The sequence below is a fragment of the Engystomops pustulosus genome, chromosome 1 (genome assembly GCF_040894005.1).
Source record: "Engystomops pustulosus chromosome 1, aEngPut4.maternal, whole genome shotgun sequence".
Classification (NCBI taxonomy): Eukaryota; Metazoa; Chordata; class Amphibia; order Anura; family Leptodactylidae; genus Engystomops; species Engystomops pustulosus.
In genome coordinates, this window is record NC_092411.1 from 228,006,008 (window position 1) to 228,028,103 (window position 22,096).

General features: G+C 38.3%; 1 protein-coding gene across 5 annotated transcripts in view; it reads right to left on the reverse strand.

Moving 5' to 3' along the window:
• The window catches only part of TLL1 (tolloid like 1), an 80,384-nt gene that overhangs the window by 21,166 nt on the left and 37,122 nt on the right, over nt 1–22,096 (reverse strand). For 4 of the 5 annotated variants that reach the window (XR_011849307.1, XM_072120160.1, XM_072120176.1 and 1 more), the window contains exons 4-12: nt 16,756–16,836; nt 16,463–16,615; nt 13,436–13,553; nt 9,735–9,913; nt 8,140–8,245; nt 6,743–6,867; nt 4,454–4,569; nt 1,697–1,799; nt 10–126 (exon numbers count right to left, since the gene is read on the reverse strand). Coding sequence is in view for 4 of the 5 variants with exons in the window: in XM_072120160.1 (XP_071976261.1) it covers nt 10–126; nt 1,697–1,799; nt 4,454–4,569; nt 6,743–6,867; nt 8,140–8,245; nt 9,735–9,913; nt 13,436–13,553; nt 16,463–16,615; nt 16,756–16,836 (1,098 nt within the window). In the remaining variant the exon portion in view is untranslated. Of the gene's footprint in view, nt 1–9; nt 127–1,696; nt 1,800–4,453; nt 4,570–6,742; nt 6,868–8,139; nt 8,246–9,734; nt 9,914–9,987; nt 10,062–13,435; nt 13,554–16,462; nt 16,616–16,755; nt 16,837–22,096 lie in introns of those variants that run through there. The other variant, XM_072120185.1, reaches the window with a different exon arrangement.

Sequence of the window (22,096 nt, forward strand, 5' to 3'; positions counted from 1 at the left end):
TATTCTTACCTTCATAAACTGCAGCAAACCCCTTCCCAACCCAGTTACTACTGCTTCTGAACTCAATCCACATTCTGCTGTCTGTTGTTGTCAAGACTTCTGGAAGTTTGTCTCCACAAAACCTGCCTAGAAGCAGAAATATGGATATTAAACAATAATACATATACAAAAACAGTGACAGTTGTCACATTATGGACAGATATTATACAAAAGGATGATTTTAATATCCAATATGTACTAGTATACAACTTTGTTATACTCCATTACAGTTTTTTAGGTTGTTTATGTGAATAGGCTAGATTAACATAGACGCTAATGGAAATTAACTTCTGGTAATGGCGGGAGCTTATGGGTGAATTTTAATATAAATGTTTGTTTTGAATGTTTATTGTCAGCTATGACTATGGGCAGTACACCTTCCCGAAACACATAAGCTGCTGTTGTCCCCTACCATGGGAAGATTTGTATTATCCATGTTACAATAAAGGATTAAAAACGTCAGTGTTTGGAGCCTGGCTGGACCGTGTACTGATTTAGTTCCAAAGTGTTGTCACATTATACATGGTTTAATATATAACATTTCACATTTTTATGGGAACAAGGTAGAACATAATTATGACATGCCCAGATAGAGAGAACCATCTAGCACTTTGGTATCTACTATACAGATAATACATAAAAAATGAATATCCCTGAACCAATACATAAGATGTAAATAAAACATCTATTACCACACTAACAACATAATAACTTGTGATATATGAACATTGTGATATATGATCAATGAAGCCTGAAGTCTCATTCACATGGCGGTAATTGTGCCTGTGGTCTGTCCGCCCAAATTGCGGGCAGATCAGGGCCATAATTGAAGCCTATGCTACCCATTAATGGTAAAGTGAGCACACAGCGTCTCACAGCGCCATGACCAAACTGGCCACTCAGATTTAAGTGAAGAGGGAGGGATGGGAAGTGCTCACTCCCCCTCCCTACTCCACATGGCCGTATGCTCACCCGGGATCTGGTCCAGGCGAACACACAGCCATGTGAATAAGGCCTAACCGTTTACTTGCGGGTCTCATAACAGATGTCCGGCACAGGCATTGAATAGCCAAGACTCTTCTCCACTTGAAAAGGTTAAAATGTGGGGGTCTCAAGATGGAATGTCTCCTTTAGACCGGGACCGGATTCCAGGCAAGCACAGGACCATGAAGAGCTGGAAGCGCTCATCACCCATCCTCAATCCATAGGAAGACGAGTGGCTGTGCTGCAAATCTGCCATGGTATGGGACATGTCCAATATTTTGTGTTGCGGCCACCCAACTCTGTCACACTGTTTGCTCACCTTATTGTGACCAGTAGCCATAGAACTCTATGGGGGCCGTGATATGACAGCAAAGTATGCAACTAGATCACCGCCGCGTGAATGAGTCCTTAGTGTGGACATTTTGATACTATGCAAGCATTGCAAATGGAAAATACCATTATTGTGTCATTATTCATTGCATTATAGCAAATACCTTTAATTTAAACCAACTTAAAATTACAGAACCAAAATGTTTTATCCTAAAATACAACCGTACAATACAAAAAGTTATTCTGAAGAGAATCCTGCTGATATAAGCACAACACACAATATTGTGGGACTAATCTACATATTGTGGGGTGGTATTTATAAAGGGCAGTACATGTTGCCTACCAAGCAATGGGGATTTTCTCCAGTAGCCATCTCGGACTTCTATATAGTCATACCAGCAGAGACTGCTCTTGTAGACATCCATGGTTGTGAAATTTAAAACAATCTGAAAAATAATAAAGATATTATTATACGGGTAAACATTGACAAAAAACACGACCAGTACATTTGTTAGTGAAACGTAAAGGTAACCCTTAGAGACTTCATTTTCCACCACTCATTATATTAAAAAAAAACCAATGGAGCACATAAGAATACTTCATTAGTTTTCCAGTAATATTCCCTGCTTCAGCCAAGCAGTTCAAGGATGATATTCCTACAAGTCTCTATAGAGAAGATTTGGCCAATGTTTGTCACAGAAGTTAGCACAGAATTGGCCACGTAAGCAAATTCTGCTCCTGCAGAATAGCTTCAATTAATGTAATTTGTCATGCATCTCATTAACCTTGACAGAGCAATTCCTTGGCAAGTTATTTTAAGAATATATGAGATGGCTTGTCAGAGGTACAGTAAACAGCTATATCAGCAGCTAAGAATTATTAAATTTATCTTTATGAATAATGTGTGTCAATGGCCAACAGCTGAATTGAGTGAATCTTCTTCAAAACGAGAATAACCCATTAACCTTTAAAAACTACTATAAAACTGTCTCATTGTTACAAAAACAATAGATATATGCAAAATGTGTAATCAAAATCAATATTTAGACCTATTATTTTTATAGATTACAAGGTGTTATTTCTGTGCATTTCTTTTATGGTATAAAATCCAAATTTTAATGTTTGTCATATACAGAGGAAGGGGAGGGTTTTTGCTCACATTCCCTCCCATACACATCTCCTAAATACGGTGTTGCTCATTATCATGTTAGACCTTGATAAAGACGTAAGCCGAAACGCATTGGACTATCGTGCACTTTGTTCTTTGTTATATCTGCCACTTTTTAAATGGATGTTAAATAAAAACATGGATCCTGGTTGCTATTATTTTTATAGTTAAATTGTTTTAATTATACAAACTAATAATAGATTTTAAAATATTTAAAATATTACAATTCAGCTTTTTGGATTAAAAAAAAAAAAAAAAAAAACACATTGAGGGGCATAAAATGCCCACCAATAAGTTTTCTGGCGTAAAGTAAAAAGCCATTTACCATTTCCAGATTTGTCATATTAAGCACTTTGGGGGCGTGGACATCTTGGCCTAATATATTTACTATAGCTTGAGGCCAGAAAACTGATGGAGATGTCTGCTGAAACCTGAACCAGATTTGATGAGGTCTAAACTAGTCAAACCTGGCAGAGATTTATTTTGGGGGCGTCAGAATGGTCTTTGGAATTTTTGCCTTCATTAATTCCCCCCATTAAAGTTGAGTGACATACTACAAATATGTTATGGTTGGCAAGCAGAGCACTGGTAGCTTCTTCTAGTAAAGGCCCAGTCGATGCAGAAAAGATGTAAACCATGAAAACAATGTGACTATATCTAGAGAAGTGGGGAAAGCCAGGCATCTAGGGTATATACATCACACTTTTTCTATGCAAAAAAATGCAATTAATCCAATTAAGGACACCTAATTTACGACTTCTAGTTACGTATGGATCCCTAGTTGCAGGTTATTTGCTATACTTTAGCCCCGAGGTGACAATCAAGTGTTAGAGTTATAAAAGGTGTCTGCAATGAAGTTCTATTGTTAGTAATTGTTTCCATAACAACCAAAAAAATAGTCACGGGGTCATAAAAAAAAAAAAAGAAGGTTACCCATATAAAATATACCTGTTGTGACATACACGTCAAGTTTAAAAGAACTCTACCATCAAAATCCAGCATGATAATCCATACTTACTCATAGATCCGGGCAACCCGACTGTGGAAATCTTATTTTGTTGTCCATGTCCTCATTCCTTCTGAAATCAACATTTAAAAGTATGCTCATGAGCCTGAAGGGATTCTGGAGGTGTTACCAGAGCCCCTGTGTGCTACAGTTTCACAGGCTGTTATAGTGTGCATGGAGCAATTCCCACTGTGTGTTGAAACTTCATCTGCTGCATTGAGATTACATCAGGCAGAGGGAAAGGGAAGATGAGAAAGTCTAATAACAAGCAAAGCTACAGCACGAAGGGGCTCTGGTAACGTCCCCAAGAGCCCTAAAGCTTCTTAGCAAAATTTTCAAAAGTTGATTTTAGAAGGAAGGATAACAAGTATAAGAAGATTACCACAGTCACGGTGCCTGGACCTATGAGTAACTGTCCCTGGTTTATCATGTTGGATTTTGATGGTCAACTTCCTTTAAGAACAAACCTACCTTGTATGAAAGAACCTGGGGATAGCCTGTATTTTATTTTTATAATTTTTTTGTCCATGAATATACAACTTGTATTTCTCACTTAACAATGGTAAGTTCTTCAGAAAAAAAAATAAAAATTTGTAAGGCGTAAGAAATGGTCAACTAATGTGTTTATTTCTTCTGCATTTCCTCAGTAATGGCCACTTGTGCCCAAATGGAAGCAGTCACCCACCTATCCTAAAATTTCACTTCCTTGCTTGCCTTCCTAGATCCCTAGTCCTCATGTATCATTTTCTGTAGCTAGGTACCACTCTCAGTTCTCAGCCAATGTTTCGTATGACCAAACTAAGAACCTGCACAGCAAACAAGGTCAGCAGGAAAAAGAAGTGTTAAGGGTTTGATGGCCGCTTTTATTGTAAGAAAAAGGTGAATTTTTAGGTTAGGCCCAATAGAATGTAACAGCAACCCTCTACCTTTTCCCCTGGGGTCACAGAAATTCTCCATATGCAATGAGTATAAGAAGGATAGCCATTGGGAAATCCAGGAGATGAAAAATTTCCTGTAGAATCTTGTAATGTTTCTCCGCATGCTGAAAAACACACCACACATAGTATCAAAGCAAATGTAAACTTTTTATGAGTAAACACTAGATGCAACATACTGTAGCACATTTACGATATAGTTGTTATGCAGTAGCTAAGCTCAGAAATGTAATGCAGCAGCTCACACATTCAACATTCGGCATTTATAGCCTAGGTGCAATTTATTCTTTACACCAGGGGCGGAACTACATTGGAAGCAGCCATTGCAGTAGCTATGGGGCCCGCCGTGTCAAGGCCCCGTCATCCAATCTTACACACTAAAGAGTGGAGGATGTGCACCTTTATATACATATAATGCTGCACATAAAAAAATATACATATATACATATTTGTGTAACTGTGTAAGGGGGCCCATTCAGAAGAAAATCGTTGTGACAAATTCCTTAAAGACTTCTTTTGAACTACATTTCTTAATTCCACAGTGCCAGAATAGAAGACACCTGTATGTTCCTCTACTTGGATTTACTGGAAAACTTCTTTGTTTGCATGTGTCACTTTATTTTGTTGGTCTGTAAGCTACAGAATATGTTACTGCTATTACTGCCAAGTGTATTGGGGTGTCTTCAGCGGAAGATTACTGTCCCAATTAGCCCTATCCCAACCCTGTCTGAGGTCACAATTTACTAAGATACCTTTATAACCAGGATTCTGCACTGATGGCACCTGCACATTTCTTCACGGTTCACCCTGGCTTCAGAGCACAAATGTAGTGAACCTGAAGTTGGTTTTTCTAGTTACAGTGAGCATAAAAGTGGGCTTAAAAGCACCAAAGTGAGTTACCTATCAGGTAGACCTATCAGACCCATCTTCTAAGCCCCTAGTCCATAAAGACCTGTGGGCAGTCTAGTGCCCCAAAGCCTCTGTCAAGTTCCAATGGTGTAAATAATAATTATATAGCCAATTAAACATCTATATAACATATTCAAAATGTAAATCATAAACAGTTGAAAAAATGTAAACTGTATGGAAAAATTTCAAGATAGAGAAAAACTCTATGCATTCAACTTTTTAGCTTTGGGATCATCTTTCTACTGTAAAACTGCGTGGAAGTAATAAAAAGGTCCGTAAAATCAGCTTCTATAACACCTTTAAAGGAAACCTTCCACCATGGATCTTCCTTTAGGACATGATGATAGCCATTTTAAGGGCTAATTGAATAACTTTTAATGACCTAATATGTACATTTTCTAAATAGGCTACTGGGGTGTGGAGTAGCTGGAGCGGAGGCTACACAGTGTGGCTACTCCACGCCCCAGTAGCCTCTTTGAACCTTCTACCAGAAATCTTCGGCGCAGCGCTGCGCAACCACGGGCCTGCTGTTCTGCGCATACGGCAGGCTTGGCGGACGAGGGCGTGCCGAAGATTTCTGGTAGGAAGATCAAAGCAGCTACTGGGGCGTGGAGTAGCTGCGCCGTGTAGCCTCAGCTCTGGCTACTCCACGCCCCAGTAGCCTCTTTAGAAAATTTACATATTAGGGATTTAAAAGTTATTAAAAGTTTGCGGGGACATGAGGATTAGCCCTTAAAAGGGCTATCCTCACGTCCTATAGATGCACCTACCACCCAATCTACCTTCATAGGTAGATCCGTGGTGGTAGGCGTCCTTTAATATAAAAGTAGTTCATTTTAGCATTTAACTAGCAGATATTATTGTATAATAGCTATACAGAGATTACTGCAAGTTTGACCAGTGCCAAAACAATTACGTTAAAAGGCAATAAATCACTGCGCTTTTGGTCCAATAAATGACTCCATCAAGAAAAAAACATGTTGCATCTCATCTAGGAACTTGGTTGATACACTGTTTGGTAACCTTTGTGTGTAACCCTTAGTTATTCTATTTGGAATGGAATTGTATTTGTATTGGAAAAACACCAAAATGACAATACTGGGTGGTATCAATTTTGCTGAAATATGGTTTTATGGATTTAGATAATAGGTCATGCAAGTAGAATCTTGCTGCCTTGTAGAATGGTGATAGAAATGAAGAAAGTCAATATTTTATATGCTAGCAAAGGTTACATGTTTTAAAGACTAGCTGGCTTGGCTGACAGTGCTGGAACCTTTGAACGTGTAGCCAATTTACACAAATTTACTTTTGAACTTTAGAATCACTGAAACAAGCTGCTGAATAATACATGTTAGACATTCAGTTTTGTACCTGGACATCTATACAGCTTCCTTGCCTGTGCAATATCTCCCGCACTGAGCCTTGTGCGCTGCCCAATTGAAGGTCGTAAACCATTTTCATCTCGGGAGGGAAGAATTGTATCCAAAAACATACCCCTAAAATATGATACACACAAAAAGACATTCATCAGTTCTATTACACTTCTAACATTCCAACTTAAAAATAGAATGAAAATAGATAACATTGAAAAAACCTAAATTAAATTACACATACAATTTCTAGGTTATTGTACATATTATTGATCTGGTTGCCATTCAGTAAAAGTAAAAATTCAGCTTGGGCCCTCAGCATTAGTAGATATTTTAAAAATACTGTTCAAGTCCTGACCTGACCATTTTAAAGCATCTATAAGAGGTACGGACTGTATCATATGATAAAACCAATTCCGTAAAACATCTGCATATTGTCCATATAATGTAACATTAAAATGGGCAACAACACAAGGAGTATGGATAACAAACTATATACAATTAAACATACAAACATTCAAACTAATTTGTGGGAACAAATATCTGAGTATTTACCATACATGATATAGTTTGTAGCATAATATAAAGCAGATGCCATATCTCACAAATAATGTGAACTGAAAGTATGCATAGTGGAGTTAACATTGTGGGTGATAAAACTCATGATATAACAACATTTTTTATCCCACTAAACTACTAGTCCCCCCGGCGCACCGGAAGGCAAGTAGATCTTTATTTTTTTAAGCAGCCCCCTCTGGCCACCTTTAGTTTATTTTCATAATTCTCGGACAACCCCTTTAAGATGTGATCTGAAATATGAGATTCTTAGCTTTAATATGACACATGTTTCTCAGTACTACAGAACATAAGATAAGATAATGGATTCTGGAGTGAAACTACCCCTGAAACCACTAAAACTTGACTCATCTCATGTGCCTGACTTTGGGAAAGATTTTCTAGTAGGCAAGATGTGAGATTTCACATAAAAGGGAATTCTTTAAAGGACATTTCATATCCTAACTGAGGGGACCCAGTTGTTTAGTGGGGTAATATCTTGAGACAGGTTTCCAATAAGTCAAACTTACTTTGGTAGAATACTAAACATACTATCTAGGTATTCATAAACTTTTATTGTGGATAAAGGTGAATTTTATAGAAATAGAGAGATGTCTGGTGTTGACCAGTACGGCAGAACAACTTGTAAACTATTCAGAATGCCACCATAGAGCAAGACCTTATTCTTTAATGCTCAGCACTGGCCGATACATTAGGCTAGACCTTGGGACATATGGATATACATTAGACAAGTGGTTTTCTAATGTACACATTAAAAAAAAAATAATTCAACTATAGTAAATGGAATTAAAAGTCAAAAAAATTATAACCTGAGTTTCCAACCTTGAGAAGGTGTTCCTTGCATAATGCATGATGCTCTCAAAATCATATGGCTCTCCTTGTGAGTTCACCTCTCCTGGCTCCATTTTCAGAAAATTGTATTCCTGGCCTAGACAATAAAATAGGCAACATGTAAAAGTTATTATTTAGCCATTTATCATTCCACCCGTTCCTCATAAAGAGCTTTGGAAAAAGCAATTTTCTAATGCTGCAAACCATGCTGAATTCTGCACTGAAGCTCATTTTTTGGTCTAATTGGTTAGTTGCCTCCCTGTGTCAGTCATTGAACTGGTAGCCCTCTGCTTTAAAAAAATGCATATATAAGGGAAATGCAACAATGCTACCTTTGTAATGAAGGGCAGAACAATATTTGACCACATACAGTATATACTCGAGTATAAGCCGAGTTTTTCAGCACAAAAAATGTTCTGAAAAACACAAACTCGGCTTATACTCGAGTCAAACAAAAAACAGACACAAAAAAAAAATCAAAACTCACCTTTCCGGTGGCCCCTTGGGTCTTCTGTGCGATCCGTCGGTCAGCGGCCGGTCCGTGCGATGTCACAGGCACTGACATCAGCCGCCGCTGCAATAGTATTGTGTGTGCCGGCAGCCGGCTGCAGCTGACGTCAGCGCTGTGCGCGGCACGGACCTGCCGTTGACTGCCGGATCACACAGAAGACCCGAGGGGGGCGCCGGAAAGGTGAGTTTTTATTTTTTAATTATTTTTTTTTTACATCAATGGGGCGGGGGTCCAGCTCCATAACAGGCCACAGGAGCTTGCAGGCTATATTTCCCGGGGCACAGGGGCTGGCAGGCTATATTTCCCGGGGCACAGGGGCTGGCAAGCTATTGACCGGGGCACAGGGGCTGGCAAGCTATTGACCGGGGCACAGGGGCTGGCAGGCTATATACTGTGGGGCAGGGGCTGGCTGGCTATATACTGGGGGGCTGCTGGCTATATACTACTGGGGGCTGCTGGCTATATACTTCTGGGGGTTTGCTGGCTATATACTTCTGGGGGTTTGCTGGCTATATACTAGGGGGAAGGGGCTGTGACCAATGCATTTCCCACCCTCGGCTTGTACTCGAGTCAATAGGTTTTACAAGGTTTTTGTTGTAAAATTAGGGGTCTCGGCTTATACTCGGGTCGGCTTATACTCGAGTATATACGGTAACTAGAATCTAAATCAGTCAATGATTTCAAACTATACACCTTCATAATTCCAACCTACAACTCGTGCTGCACTAGTTGTCTGGAATGAGCTAACCATGAAAATCAGGTTAACAATTCTTAACATGCATGGTTATGATGGCTTTCATATAATTTACACATATCTTTTAATCAAATCTATCAGATTTTCTAACTATGTTTTCAAGTGAACCCCTTTCTAAATTATCCCTTATAATCTAATATTATAATTTAACATTATTCCCCATAACCCTTACACCCCAGTGTACGTTATGATTGCATGCACAACTGTGTGCTGCCAAACTTTACTTTTTCATACACCATAATCTTTTTCTCACTGTTCTTCAGAACTTGAATCAAGGCACAGTCTAAAGTAAAGCATTTGTAATTCCCTCCAAAAAATTACCTGGTTGAATATTTTCCCTGATAATAGTCACATGATCATCTCGGTCCGGTCGAGTGTGCTCATGCCAAAAGCCTATCACATGACCCAGCTCATGAACCACTATTCCAAACTTATCACAGTTTTTTCCTATAGATATTGCTTGGGGGCCGTTTCCTCTTCGACCAACATAGGAGCAGCACCTGTGGAACACATGAAAAGGACATAACCTCAACACCCAGTGGCAGTCGCAACACATTTCCACCCAATTACTTACTTCTTTCTCTCTAATTGAAAAGGAGTTAAGTTTATTAATAGACCAAACACTTGAATCATTTATTACATGTCACATCTGCTACACTCACAGATTTCCATCGTATCATAGCAACAACAATTCTGAGAACACTGTGCCATCTATTGATGTTTTACTAAAAATACTATTGCAGACTGACATGAAATTACTCATCTTTATATCAATCAGTTATCCGTAATTTTGACAACTTTTCAACAACTTGCAACTTTCAAGGTTACACTTAAGATAGGGTTAGTAAAAAATGTAAATACATCCAAAAAAATAGCCATAACATTAAAGCCTTCAATTGTATAGCTCCACGTTGCGCCACCAAAATAACTGAGCTATCAAGGCATGAAATCCATAAGATCTCGCAAGGTGTCCTGTAGTATCCACGACGGTGAAGACATTAGCAGACAAACTTTTAGGTTCTGTAAGGAGAGAGATGGGGTCTCCATGGATGGACTTCTTAGCACTTTCCACAGTCACCTGATGAGTTTTGCCAACATGGATGGATTGGGTTTGTATTAATGTTTAGATAGATGGTACATGTCCACGTAATTTCCTCATGAATGCTTGGCTCAGGGTGTTTCTCCAGCAAAACATTGCCAAGAGGTCAACTCTGTCTGTTAGCTACCCTCTGCCCATATTGTATCCGAATAACTGACTTGATTTAATGCACAATGGGATTTATTCCCATGGGTTTATTATTATTGTCATCTTATTCCTTTAATCAACTGTTCTGCTGCTTAAATGCCCATCATAGGAGTTTTTGTGGTGGAAAAGTGGCAAAATTACCTTGAAGCGTCTACAATATCTAGTCCTCGTCACCCGGTGGATTTGGTCAGTGTACCCCCCCACAACTGTACAAATGAGTAGAAATGAACACTGGACAGCCATGAACCATGTCATCCACCTTGGACCACACTAACACACATGGGGGAAGCTCATAATACCCATTTCTCTGTCAAAGCTCTGGGCAAGTTTTCTAGCCATTTTAATTCGGTAATTGCTATTCCATCTTGCTTCCCAGTTGTAGACTCCCACAACTGAAGGTTTACTTGCTGCTAAATACAGTGTATACCACCTCATGGATGATAAGGGAATGGCCTTCAATATAGAAAAGCTATTAAAATGTAGATAATTTTTACATAATATATTCCAACCGATGTCTTTTTAAACACATCACAGTAAAACCTCTACAAATGACCCTTTGAGAAGATCTCCCCCCTAAAAGACTGATTATTTTTCTGTACTCTATGGAAGCTGCCCACTATGGACAGACCACCTCATTAAAGGAAATCTACCATCAAAACCAAGCATGATAAACCAAGGACATTTACTCATAACCACAGTCACCGTGCCTGAATTTATCTTCTTATATTTGTTACAATTGCAGAATATGTCTCACCCCCCCCCCCCCCGCGCCTGTGTAAAAATGCAGAGAAGGCGAGACCTGCCCTACTCATTGTAACAGCCTATAAAGCTACAGCACTGAGGAGCCCTGGAAACACCCCCAGAGCCCTTCAGTCTCATTAGCAAAATTATAAAAGTTGATTACCACAGTCTCTGCACAATTTTGCACAGCAAATTAATCTTTTAATCAAAATCTACCCATGCACAGTCGGCTCAAAGAGGTTTCACCATTTCTATTAAATTATTTCAATAGTAAATTATATTATTCCTAAAGATATAAAAGTAAGATTAAGTGAGAACATAAACTATGAATCCAAGGAATACATTTTGAATTTTTGGAGTAAACCTACCATTTTACCAAAATTTTAATAACATCTCATTCAAGTGAAACTGATGGAAGATTTATTTGAAATTCCCAGATGCCAAAAAAACGAGTAAATGTAAAACCTGCCTAGGTTTCAAAATCTTATGAATTTAATCATTGCTTGGATTTGTTTTTACTCATACATGGTGGGGTCCAACTTGAAACTTACTAAAGCTACTTTTTAGAAAGAAACTATTTAAGAAGGTGAGACTAAATTTTCAGTGACTGTTTTACATTTTTTTAATTTCTTCCTCATACGGACATTTTCCTGTAGAGGAAGAGGATAATTTGCGGTCATCACAAAGAGAATAATCTTTGAACTCTACGGCATTTAAGAAAGCATAGCCTAGTGGTCTTCCTCAAAAAGATTAGAACATACCACGTCTCTCCCAACTTAAAATTCTCATCCCAAGCAACCACGTTTTGGAATAATTACCAGAAGAATGATTGGTGCATGTTAAATGAAGATCGTATCTCAACAGCTGGTCTCAGATTTACTGCTGCAGCTACTGTTGATGTATTACGACATGTACAATCACACCATTGGAATTTACTGATAATGATCGTGAGGATTTTAACTAATTTATGGAGGGGTTGGGGTAAATGATAAGTGTTTAGAATGCCTAAAATAAAAGGCTAAAAACTATGTTTCCAATTTTGAAAAGTTTTAAAAAATTTTAAATCTGTATACTTAACCTTTTCACAGCATTCAATAATTCATACATTAGTATAGATATAAAATATAAGCTTTACCAGACCAGGTTTAAGATTCCGACAAAGTTACTTCTTAAGGAAATCCTGAACACTCAATCACACATAAAAGAACTGGAAAATATACTGTATGCATTTATTTTACTCCGATAAACTCAAATAGGGATGCCACATCGGTAGAATAGCAAACTATTCCCAAGATAATTAACTCTAGATTTTTATCAGATACAAACTGATTCTCCAGAAGTCCCCTTTTGGTCTATTGTATTTACCACCAAGGGGCATAATAATAATAATAATTATTAATATATAATTATATTAAATATATATAATATGTATATATATATATATATATATTACAGATTACTCAGCACTGCACAGAGCTTGTCAAATTGGCCAATTAACATTTTGCTTTTTGTGTACATGTGTACATGTTCAGCGTGTAAGTTGGTAAAGCTCCTGATATACATGCTGAACGTGTTCAATACTGTCCGACAGATGCCAAAATAGAATCTTTTGGGCCTCTTTCTAGTCAAACAGCTGCTAACACAGGATGAAAAAGCGAAGTAGGCTATACTATTTCATCCTGCTTAATTCCTAAAAAAATTACATACGTTTAGTGGTGTCCAAATATAAGGCATCTATCCCCAGCCTAAACTGAGATCTTGGATTTTCCCTCAGTGATGAAATCTACTTCCCCAGCACCTGAAAACCATTATTGCTTTCACAGTGGGATATTTACTGCCTTTCCTTGTAAAGAAGTCTCCCAATATATACTTACATACTTGAGCCTATAACAACATCTTCCTTTGTAAGTAGACATTTAAAAGATAGAGATTAAAACATAGGGCATCCATTGGGTGTAATAGAAGGGCATTTTAACTTGTTACAATTTGCATCAACAGCATTATAAACCGGAAATAAAATATTGTATATTCTTACCCACAAGGCCTATATGTAAACACAATGTAACTTTCCTCATCAGTGCGTTCTATAAAGGTAACACAAGTGTGTTTTTCCCAGTGCCTCATGGCCTGCTTGAACATGGCTCTCTGGCTTCCTAGAGGAAATGCAAGAAGAAATAAAAGAAACAAACAGTCATATTAAACAGTCAGTGGGGAGAAGTTTAAATTGCAGCTTTTTATTACTCAGTTATTCTTGCTACACCAATTTTTGTGCTCTGGTAATTGTCTAATATTAATCATCAAGAAGGCACATGTATATTGACCAAATTTTGCGCTAATCAATAAATTTGTGTATGTTAAAAAAAAAAAAAAACATCACATAGATTAACACAGTGGTGGCGAACCTATGGCACTGGTGCCAGAGATGGCACTCAGAGACCTCTCTGTGGGCAAGCGGGCCGTCTCCCAGGCACAGAGTTTGTCAGACATGGCACCTTCTTGCAGTCTCAGGCAGTCCAAGTAGTGCCCTGATATTTTAAAGTGACCCATCCTGTGCTGCCTGGTCCTATCCGAAGAGTGAGAAGGTGTGGGCAGGGTCAGATTGGAGCTGCCTAAATTGCCGTGTTGGTACTTTGGGAAAAGATTGTGTGTTTTGGGTCCTCGATCTCTAAAAGGTTCGCCATCACTGAATTAACATGTTACATGTCTGTTGATTTAAAGTCAGGAGGCTTGAATTAGATGGTCAGTCCAGGCATTAATATAATGTATAATGTAGGCCATTTACTGATAGATAGCCAACCAGTTTATTGGTCGCAGTATTCTGTACACCTCAAAAATAAGAAATATTACAATATCTGACTCAACATACTGTTCTGTAAATTTAGAAGGAGTTCTGGTTATTTAATTCTCTGATATTCTGTACTGTATGAGCAGGGAGACTGTGGAACTCTTTGACAAAAGATGTTGTAATGGCTGATGACCTAGTATATGTTCAAGAATGGCCTGGATGCCTTTCTGTAGAGCAATATCACATAGTATGGGAAAAACATTTCTTGCAAATAGTAGAATCTAGATCAGTGATGGCGAACCTTTTAGAGACAGAGTGCCCAAAATTCAACCGAAATTCACTTACTCATCGTGAAGCGCCAACATAGAATATTTAGTAACTTATTGCTATCTGTTCTTCCACATTTTTCAATTGTATCGGCCACCAATATAGTTGAAAGAAGGAAAGCAAATTCAGATCATTGTAGGGGTTTCCCTTTATAGGAAGAATCGTGGGGCCAGCAGGATGACCTCCAAAGATAATGCAGTTCTGTTAATCCCTTCTCACTTTTCCTGAAGTTCCAAACAGTCAAGAGATGCTGCTCTCAGCGCTATTTTAAAGCGACATTTCATTAAGTTTCCTGGGACTGCAGGAAGATTCAGTGGATTTAGTCTGTTCCGTGAACTCTGTCCTGGGACAATGGCCTGAGTGCCCACAGAAAAGGCTCTGAGTGCCACCTCTGGCACCCGTGCCATAGATTTGCCACCACTGATCTAGATCAACAAAAACGGAGTTATTTTGATTGCCATATTAAGGGTAGGGAAATAATTTTTCCCTACTTTGGGCCAATTGGGGACACCCTTCCAGGTTTTTTTGCCTTCTTCTGGACAAAGTATTAGGTTTCACTTGATGGACTGATGTCTCTTACCAACCTATGACTGTTCTGCAGTTCCTGGACAAGTTATATGATCCCAATACAGGGTATTATCATCACCTTTGTTTCATGACATTTCCAGACAAGGAAGTGTAGAAGAACAAACAGTAGGGGGGCTTGGAAGTGGTAAGAATGGAGCTCTGTTGAACAGGTTATGGATTTTTGCTATGTTATAAACAATTTTATTTTAATTGACAGCCCCTTAATGTTTTACAACCATAGTTGGCTCTGGAGGTGTAGTCAAGGTAATGAATCATTGGATAACAGTGGACCTGAGTTTGTTCTGAAAAAAAATGACTATGGCACTATTATTGTAGCTCCTAATTATAAAACCTATCCAGCTGAATATAAAATGTATATGTGTGTAGATAAAACCCAAAATTATGTCACAGTATTTTGATCTGCAGCGTGGATTACTATGCAGTGTAATGTTCACCACGTGTTTAAAGAGGCTGAATTCTGTTGTGGGATTAATAATACCAGAATAGATTTCCTCTTAACCTTGATCGTGGCTGCACAGCTATGCGCTGAATTCTATATCTAAGATTAATGCATTAACCAATACAAAAGGAAAAAAGGATATAAGACCATCTAAAAACTTTTTTTTTTAAACATTGAAGATAGATGGTTCATTTATAGTAGGAGAAAGAAAAATGTATAAACTATCCTTCATTTTGAAAAAAATGCACACTTAAGGGTTACAATAGAATATATTTTCAGTTACAAATGTAGTTTGTTGCTTTTACAAAATTTCAAAGCAATGAAGAACTACCACCAGGATCATGGATTGTAAACCAAGCACACTGAGATACTGGTGTGCCCCTTCTGGCAGGATCTGCTCTTAATTTAGCTTCTTATGCCATTGTTTTTAAGAAAAAGAGCCAAAACCTTTTAAAAAACCTTAACACAAGATATTTAATTGAAATCACTCCATCGGTTAAAGAGGTATATTTTATATCTATCACATTTTTTAAAAAGAAATTATTCCCACAGTTTTGTACTAGAAACCATTGCTGGTGTTCACATGCTGCATAGTGAGGCTCCACTGTGGCCATTTCCACCGTGAATTCAGGGACAGTTTTTTGTTAAATCTTCTAAAAAAAAATTGTTATCAGAGAATTAGTAAGTCAATTTTATGCAATGGTTACTTCATTTTGTGGCCTTATGTCATCAACATTAATACTTTGAGAGTCCCGGGAACCATGTTCTTGAAGACACTTAAATGGTGTTAGACCATCGATGACCCTATTTATATAAAATACTTCTCCAGAATGAATGCTGGAGCTTGAGTTTTGGGGCAAATCTTTTTTGCCACAATGTTTTATCCTCTGACTGTAATGCCCATCCATGAGAACGTGCCTTACCAGTGAAGTTGCCTCCAATAACATATGGAATAACTCCTCCAGGCCATATTCTTTCTGTACGTGATGTAGCAGCTCTGGGAATTCTCCTCTTCACACTTTTCCCTGAGGGTTTCAGATCTGCTTTATCACCAGTTGTATTTGTATGCTCGTAACCTACAAAAGAATATACAAGTTCATTATATCCATAGTTATGTGTCTCTTGCTTATTACCATGGAGTATGAATGGCACTATTAATGTGGCTTTACTCTACTATCATGCTGCTTTAAAAGGCTTATATAAATAGTTGGCATACCAGAGCCAAATCTTCTTATCCTGTCTATAAGCTGATAGAGTGCTCCTCTTTTTTTTGACAGATCATGCTCTTCAAGGCCACCTTGAAAACAAAAGAAAAATATGTTAGTATTGTTTGTATAAGGTCACCTACCTATCATTAACAGTATAGGCCAAGCTACACATGCTATGCTCTAGATTTATAAGGAAAGCTAGCTTTGCTCATGTCAATTTTAATCTGGATTTCCAGAGGCTAAGCCAAGAACACTTGCTTTTTTTTCTTTTCCTAAGCAAGTCACGACAATGACATCAAATTATTATCTGAAGTGTCTTTGCTCCTTGTGACCTTCACATCTTTTGTGCCATATTGATTGGCAGCCAAGCGCTTTGCTTTTGACTGCATACTGCTGACTGTCTTCATCTTTTGGTAATGAATTTTTCCCAACAAGAAGCCATTATGCCATCTAAAAAAAGGACACCCAAAGATGCAGTGTACAAACCTTTTTTTTAAAACTGTATTGGGTTAGTAATGGATCTGAAAAACCACATCCTTTAATTACACAAGAGTAGCACAGCGATAAGGTAGTGGTGGCTTGTAATAGGATCTCGGAGGTACTCCTGCCTTGCACTTTAATCAATAGCACAGAGCTTCTCAGATAAAAACGCTAATGAAGGAAAACACAGGTATTGTTTACTGTACAAGCCTAATAAAAATGGGTCAAGAAACTGGAATAATCTATTCTTGCCACTGCGGCACAACTAGCTTTTCAAGAGAAATAGACTTGAAGTCACAAAACAATATGGTTTAAATGATCCAAGGGAAGAAATTTGCTTCTCCGGCACACAAAAAATATGGTAAAAATCTTGGTTCCTTTATTTAATCCATACTGGTACAAAGATTTAAATCCAATAATGGCATAAAAGTAGGCAAACCTAAGTGTTTCAGGCCTTTACATGTACAGGCCTAAAAGTGTACATTTGCCTACTTTTTCTGCCATTATTGGATTTAAATCTTTGCACCAGTATGGATTAAATAAAGGAACCAAGATTTTTTTTACCATATTTTTTGTGAGCTGGAGGAGCAAATTTCTTCCCTTGGATCATATTTACACTGTTGGCCGATGCGGTTTGAAGGTGGTCTTGGGTGGTTTTCAGTGCATCATCAGGTGAGCTGACCATATTTCCAATTTTCTGTTACTGTATATACTCATGTATAAGCAGAGTTTTTCAGCAGAAAAAATGTGCTGAAAAACCCCACCTACGCTTATACATGAGTCTATTTAACTTTGCTGTATTAGCCACCAGAGGCGCTGCTATGCGCTCTACTGGCCAGCGCATGCTATGATGCGGGGTTCTCGCAGCTGATTATGTCACAGTGTGCGCACTGGTCGGCAAGATGCATGGACGCGCCTCTGGCAGCTGTTACAGCAGAGAGAAGAAAGAAAAGGAGCCGCAGGGATGGGAGCATCGGGGAGCCGCACCAAGCATCATGAACCACTGGAAGGTATGTATGCAAGTTTATTTTTTTATGTGCTTGGCAAATTGGGGGCTGGCTGGCTATCACCAATGCATATCCCACCCTCAGTTTATACTCGAGTCAATAGGTTTTCTGGTGGTAAAATTATGGGTCTCATTTTATACTCAAGGATATACAGTAATAGGTTTGAAAGGTCCACAAAATAATACGATGACTGTGCCAAATGATAGGGGGAAAAAAGCTAGAAACTAACCTTTCCAGGGGTAATTTTTGACTCAAATGTCCAGAGGCTAGCCATACACATTGGCTGCCGATTAAGCTTTCCACATCATAATATATACACACACATACATGCTTGCCCGGGTGAGTGGCATGTGCTCTCAAAAGGTCACAAAGTAAGTTACAGTCAGACACCTCTGAAGATTCAGACCCAGCAAAGTGGTTTTAGTACAAGGTTTTTATTAATGAGATGTCATACTGAGAGATATAGAAGATCATTTGTTTCCTCAGCTCTCGTTATGGCTAACAGAGTTTAAAGTGTAACTGTAAAGTTATAGTGATTTTACCAAATTATTATATGCAATTACCCTTTTGAAAACAAGCAGAGCGATGCCTACTTTGTGCTGCTCGTTCTTTTCTTTCCAAAGTTATGGCATTTTCTATTCTGAAAGTGTTTGACAAAAATCTTTCTTACCAGAAGTGAAGTGGGGGAGACTAATGTTTGTCAGTCTATGCCCTCAAACTGAGGCCAGTTAGCTTGCCCACAGATCCCATGATGCCTTGTGGTCTCAAAGTAATTTAGCATTAAATCTATTTAGTTTTCCACAAGTAAATCCACTTGTGCGCATACAGGATGTATATGGTGACTAGTCTGGCAGCTTCCATCACATGGAAGAGCATGAAGCATGTAATAAGTGGTAAAAATCCAAGTACCCCAGTTACATGAAGTCTATAGCCTGTGCTGTGTGAGCACTAAGGGTTAATAGCTTATCTGCACAGAGCTGATACTGCCTATGACAAGATGGGGGATGGGAGCAGCATGAGGTACAGAGAAAGTTCTGTAATATCCCAGACTGGGGTGGGGGTACTGATAGGGAACAGGGGAGATTTTGTACTTCACTATTCTGTGCAGGAGAAATCTGTATTCACTGTATTGGGCACATCCGGCTCTGCTACATCCACTGTCACATGACCTCCTCCTTTGTGAGCAGGGAGCCGCAGCTCCTCCCCTCCCATGAAACCCACTGAGAAACAAAGTATAAAAAAAAGTATGCACTCAAAAGGGCTGATCAGCACATGGAGAGGAGGCAGCTATTGCAGGACTGAGGTAATCTGAGTGGGATAGCAAAGAAACTAATGGAGACAGGTAAGATATATTAGGCAAAGTTGTTTTACATTCCAAGAGCAATTGATTTGAGGGGGAAAAAAAAAGTTTACTGTTACTCTTTAATAAACATGAGCAGTAGGAGGAACGTATGCTCAATAGGGATATACTCGGTATGCAAGATGAATGAATCGGATTTAAATGTAGTGGATGTGATACTTTAATTTCCCTTTGGGGACAAATAAAGTTTAACTATTATTATGATTTTTTTTTATGACTAAAGGTTTGGCCATGCAAAATCCATCTGGCAATCCTTTCCACTGCATCATTACTGTGAAATAGCAGTGCCAACCCCTATGCCCAGCTACTATCTGCTAAATGTGCTTATTTGTGCCAAAAACTTGCGTACATGCTTTGCAGCACATCTATTACTCGTTTCAGAAACTTTTGGGGACTGGTGGAATAAGAGACAGTCTTCATTCCAACAACCCCAGCCCTCCTACCTTCCCCGCTGTATTGCACAATGTATTTACTTATAGACTTCAGTGGGCTTGACCTCCAGAATTAAATCTCCACAAGGTCAGACCTTCAGCTGTAGTCTCAACTGGCATTCTAGAGGAGAGTATAGAATATAGAACAACATCCCAGCCCACACTCCTCCACAGCTTGCCAATCAAGGAGACCAACAAAACATTAGAAAACTGGTGGACAAGCCATAGTAAACGTTCCCCCTAATATCTTGGAATATTACAATTTTAGTTGGCTACTGAATATTTTTGAGATTTTTTCAATTACCAAAAGGTTCTTTTCACCCAAACTAGATCTGGACAACCAAGCTCAATGTGAGATTGGAAGAGGGGTTATGGTAAGTGCTAAACTACTTTTTCAGACAAAATGTGTGATATAAACTTAGACTAGACTTTGCAAGATGCAAGATATACTGGTGGTCAGTAAGCACTGATCAAATTCATCTGTACATGTATTAAAGAAAAAGTCCATGAGGAAGGAAAACCTGAGGATGATCCAAAAACACAAGGAAGTTGGGACTGTAATGTTCTTATATTACCGTACATGAACATCAAATTAGCTATTCAATTATGAAAGAAAACTAAGAGCTAGCATGTTCTTATATATAACATCACACATTTTTCTTCCTTAACATATTTATACCTTTTATGGGTGCTGTTTTCTCTGAAAATATTTAAGGCAAATGTCTCCTCCACGCTGTTTTTCAGCACTGAAGTATGAGACCTTTGAATTCACGTCTCGCCTGTCAATCAATCTAATAGAGATAACTCAATGGAATAACAGAACGCAACCCTGTTAATTTTGGGAAAATATGTGTCCAGTCTTCTGGGAATTTCTAATGACTTGTTAATTTTAATTTTCACAGACATATTTCTCGTCTAAAGAAAAAAGCCACTCCATTCTTGGTAGTAAGAGCCTGCAAGTCATCCAAGGTTACAAGGTTTTATGGAACGCACAATGCTTTATCACTGTACAAATAATATATTTCTGCATAATCATGAAAGATATGTCCTCAGACATCCATTGAATATTAAACTACATATTCCAAACAGCGAAATAATATATTACAATATACATTAGATCAAGGATGGCACATTAAATATGAACGTCTGATACACAAACCCATAATTCTATAAATAAATTAATACAACAAAACTCAATGTCATTCACCACAAAATAGAACTCACATAGTTTGATTTTATGATGCACAAAATGTTATGATCTTTCTAAAGTAAATGGAGTTATCTACAACTACAACTCCCATGACCCTTCATTTTTCAGTAACATCTCCTCCCTCTTATGCTCCGCTCCCAGTGATGATGTAACAGGCTGCCCTGCTCCGTTACCATATTAATGATGTGTAATTCACATCACTGTATATTATACCACCAAGATGGGTCCACTACAACACAGGCCATACTGGCTGCACTGCAACCAACCGACCGACTAAAGCCAAACATAGTGATGATTGTAAGACCTGCACAGTCAGGTGCAGGACATGTGATGTAGACATGTGACAAGCAGCCATCTTCTTTATTACAGTGCATGTCCACAGCATTTTTCCGCTAAGGGGGGCAAAGTTTTTAACAGCAACTAATTATTTTGTTAGCATAATTCATGTTCAAATGGGTCATGAAAATCTAAGCTTATTCTTGGAATACCCCTTAAAACTAATGCCTTAAATAAGTGGGGCACATGCTTTCAGTTATTTGCATCATTTATTTTGGCTCACAACAGATAAATAGTTGGATAGCTTTGTACCTGTTGTGTGTTACACCTCACCTGGTTTTATCTTATATTAACCTGATGGAAATAACTGAAGACATAGAGACAGTTCCCATTTATTTTTACTGGATTTGTTTTTGTTTGAAAGTCATCACTGTGCACATATAAAAACATATTCAGGCAGATTAACTAATGGTCTAGGTACTATATAAGAAAATATATGGGTGTCTGAAGTGATACATCCCCACCAGTGACTCATCCAAATCAAAAAGTGACACTTCATCTCACTTTCAAATGCCTTTAGAGGAA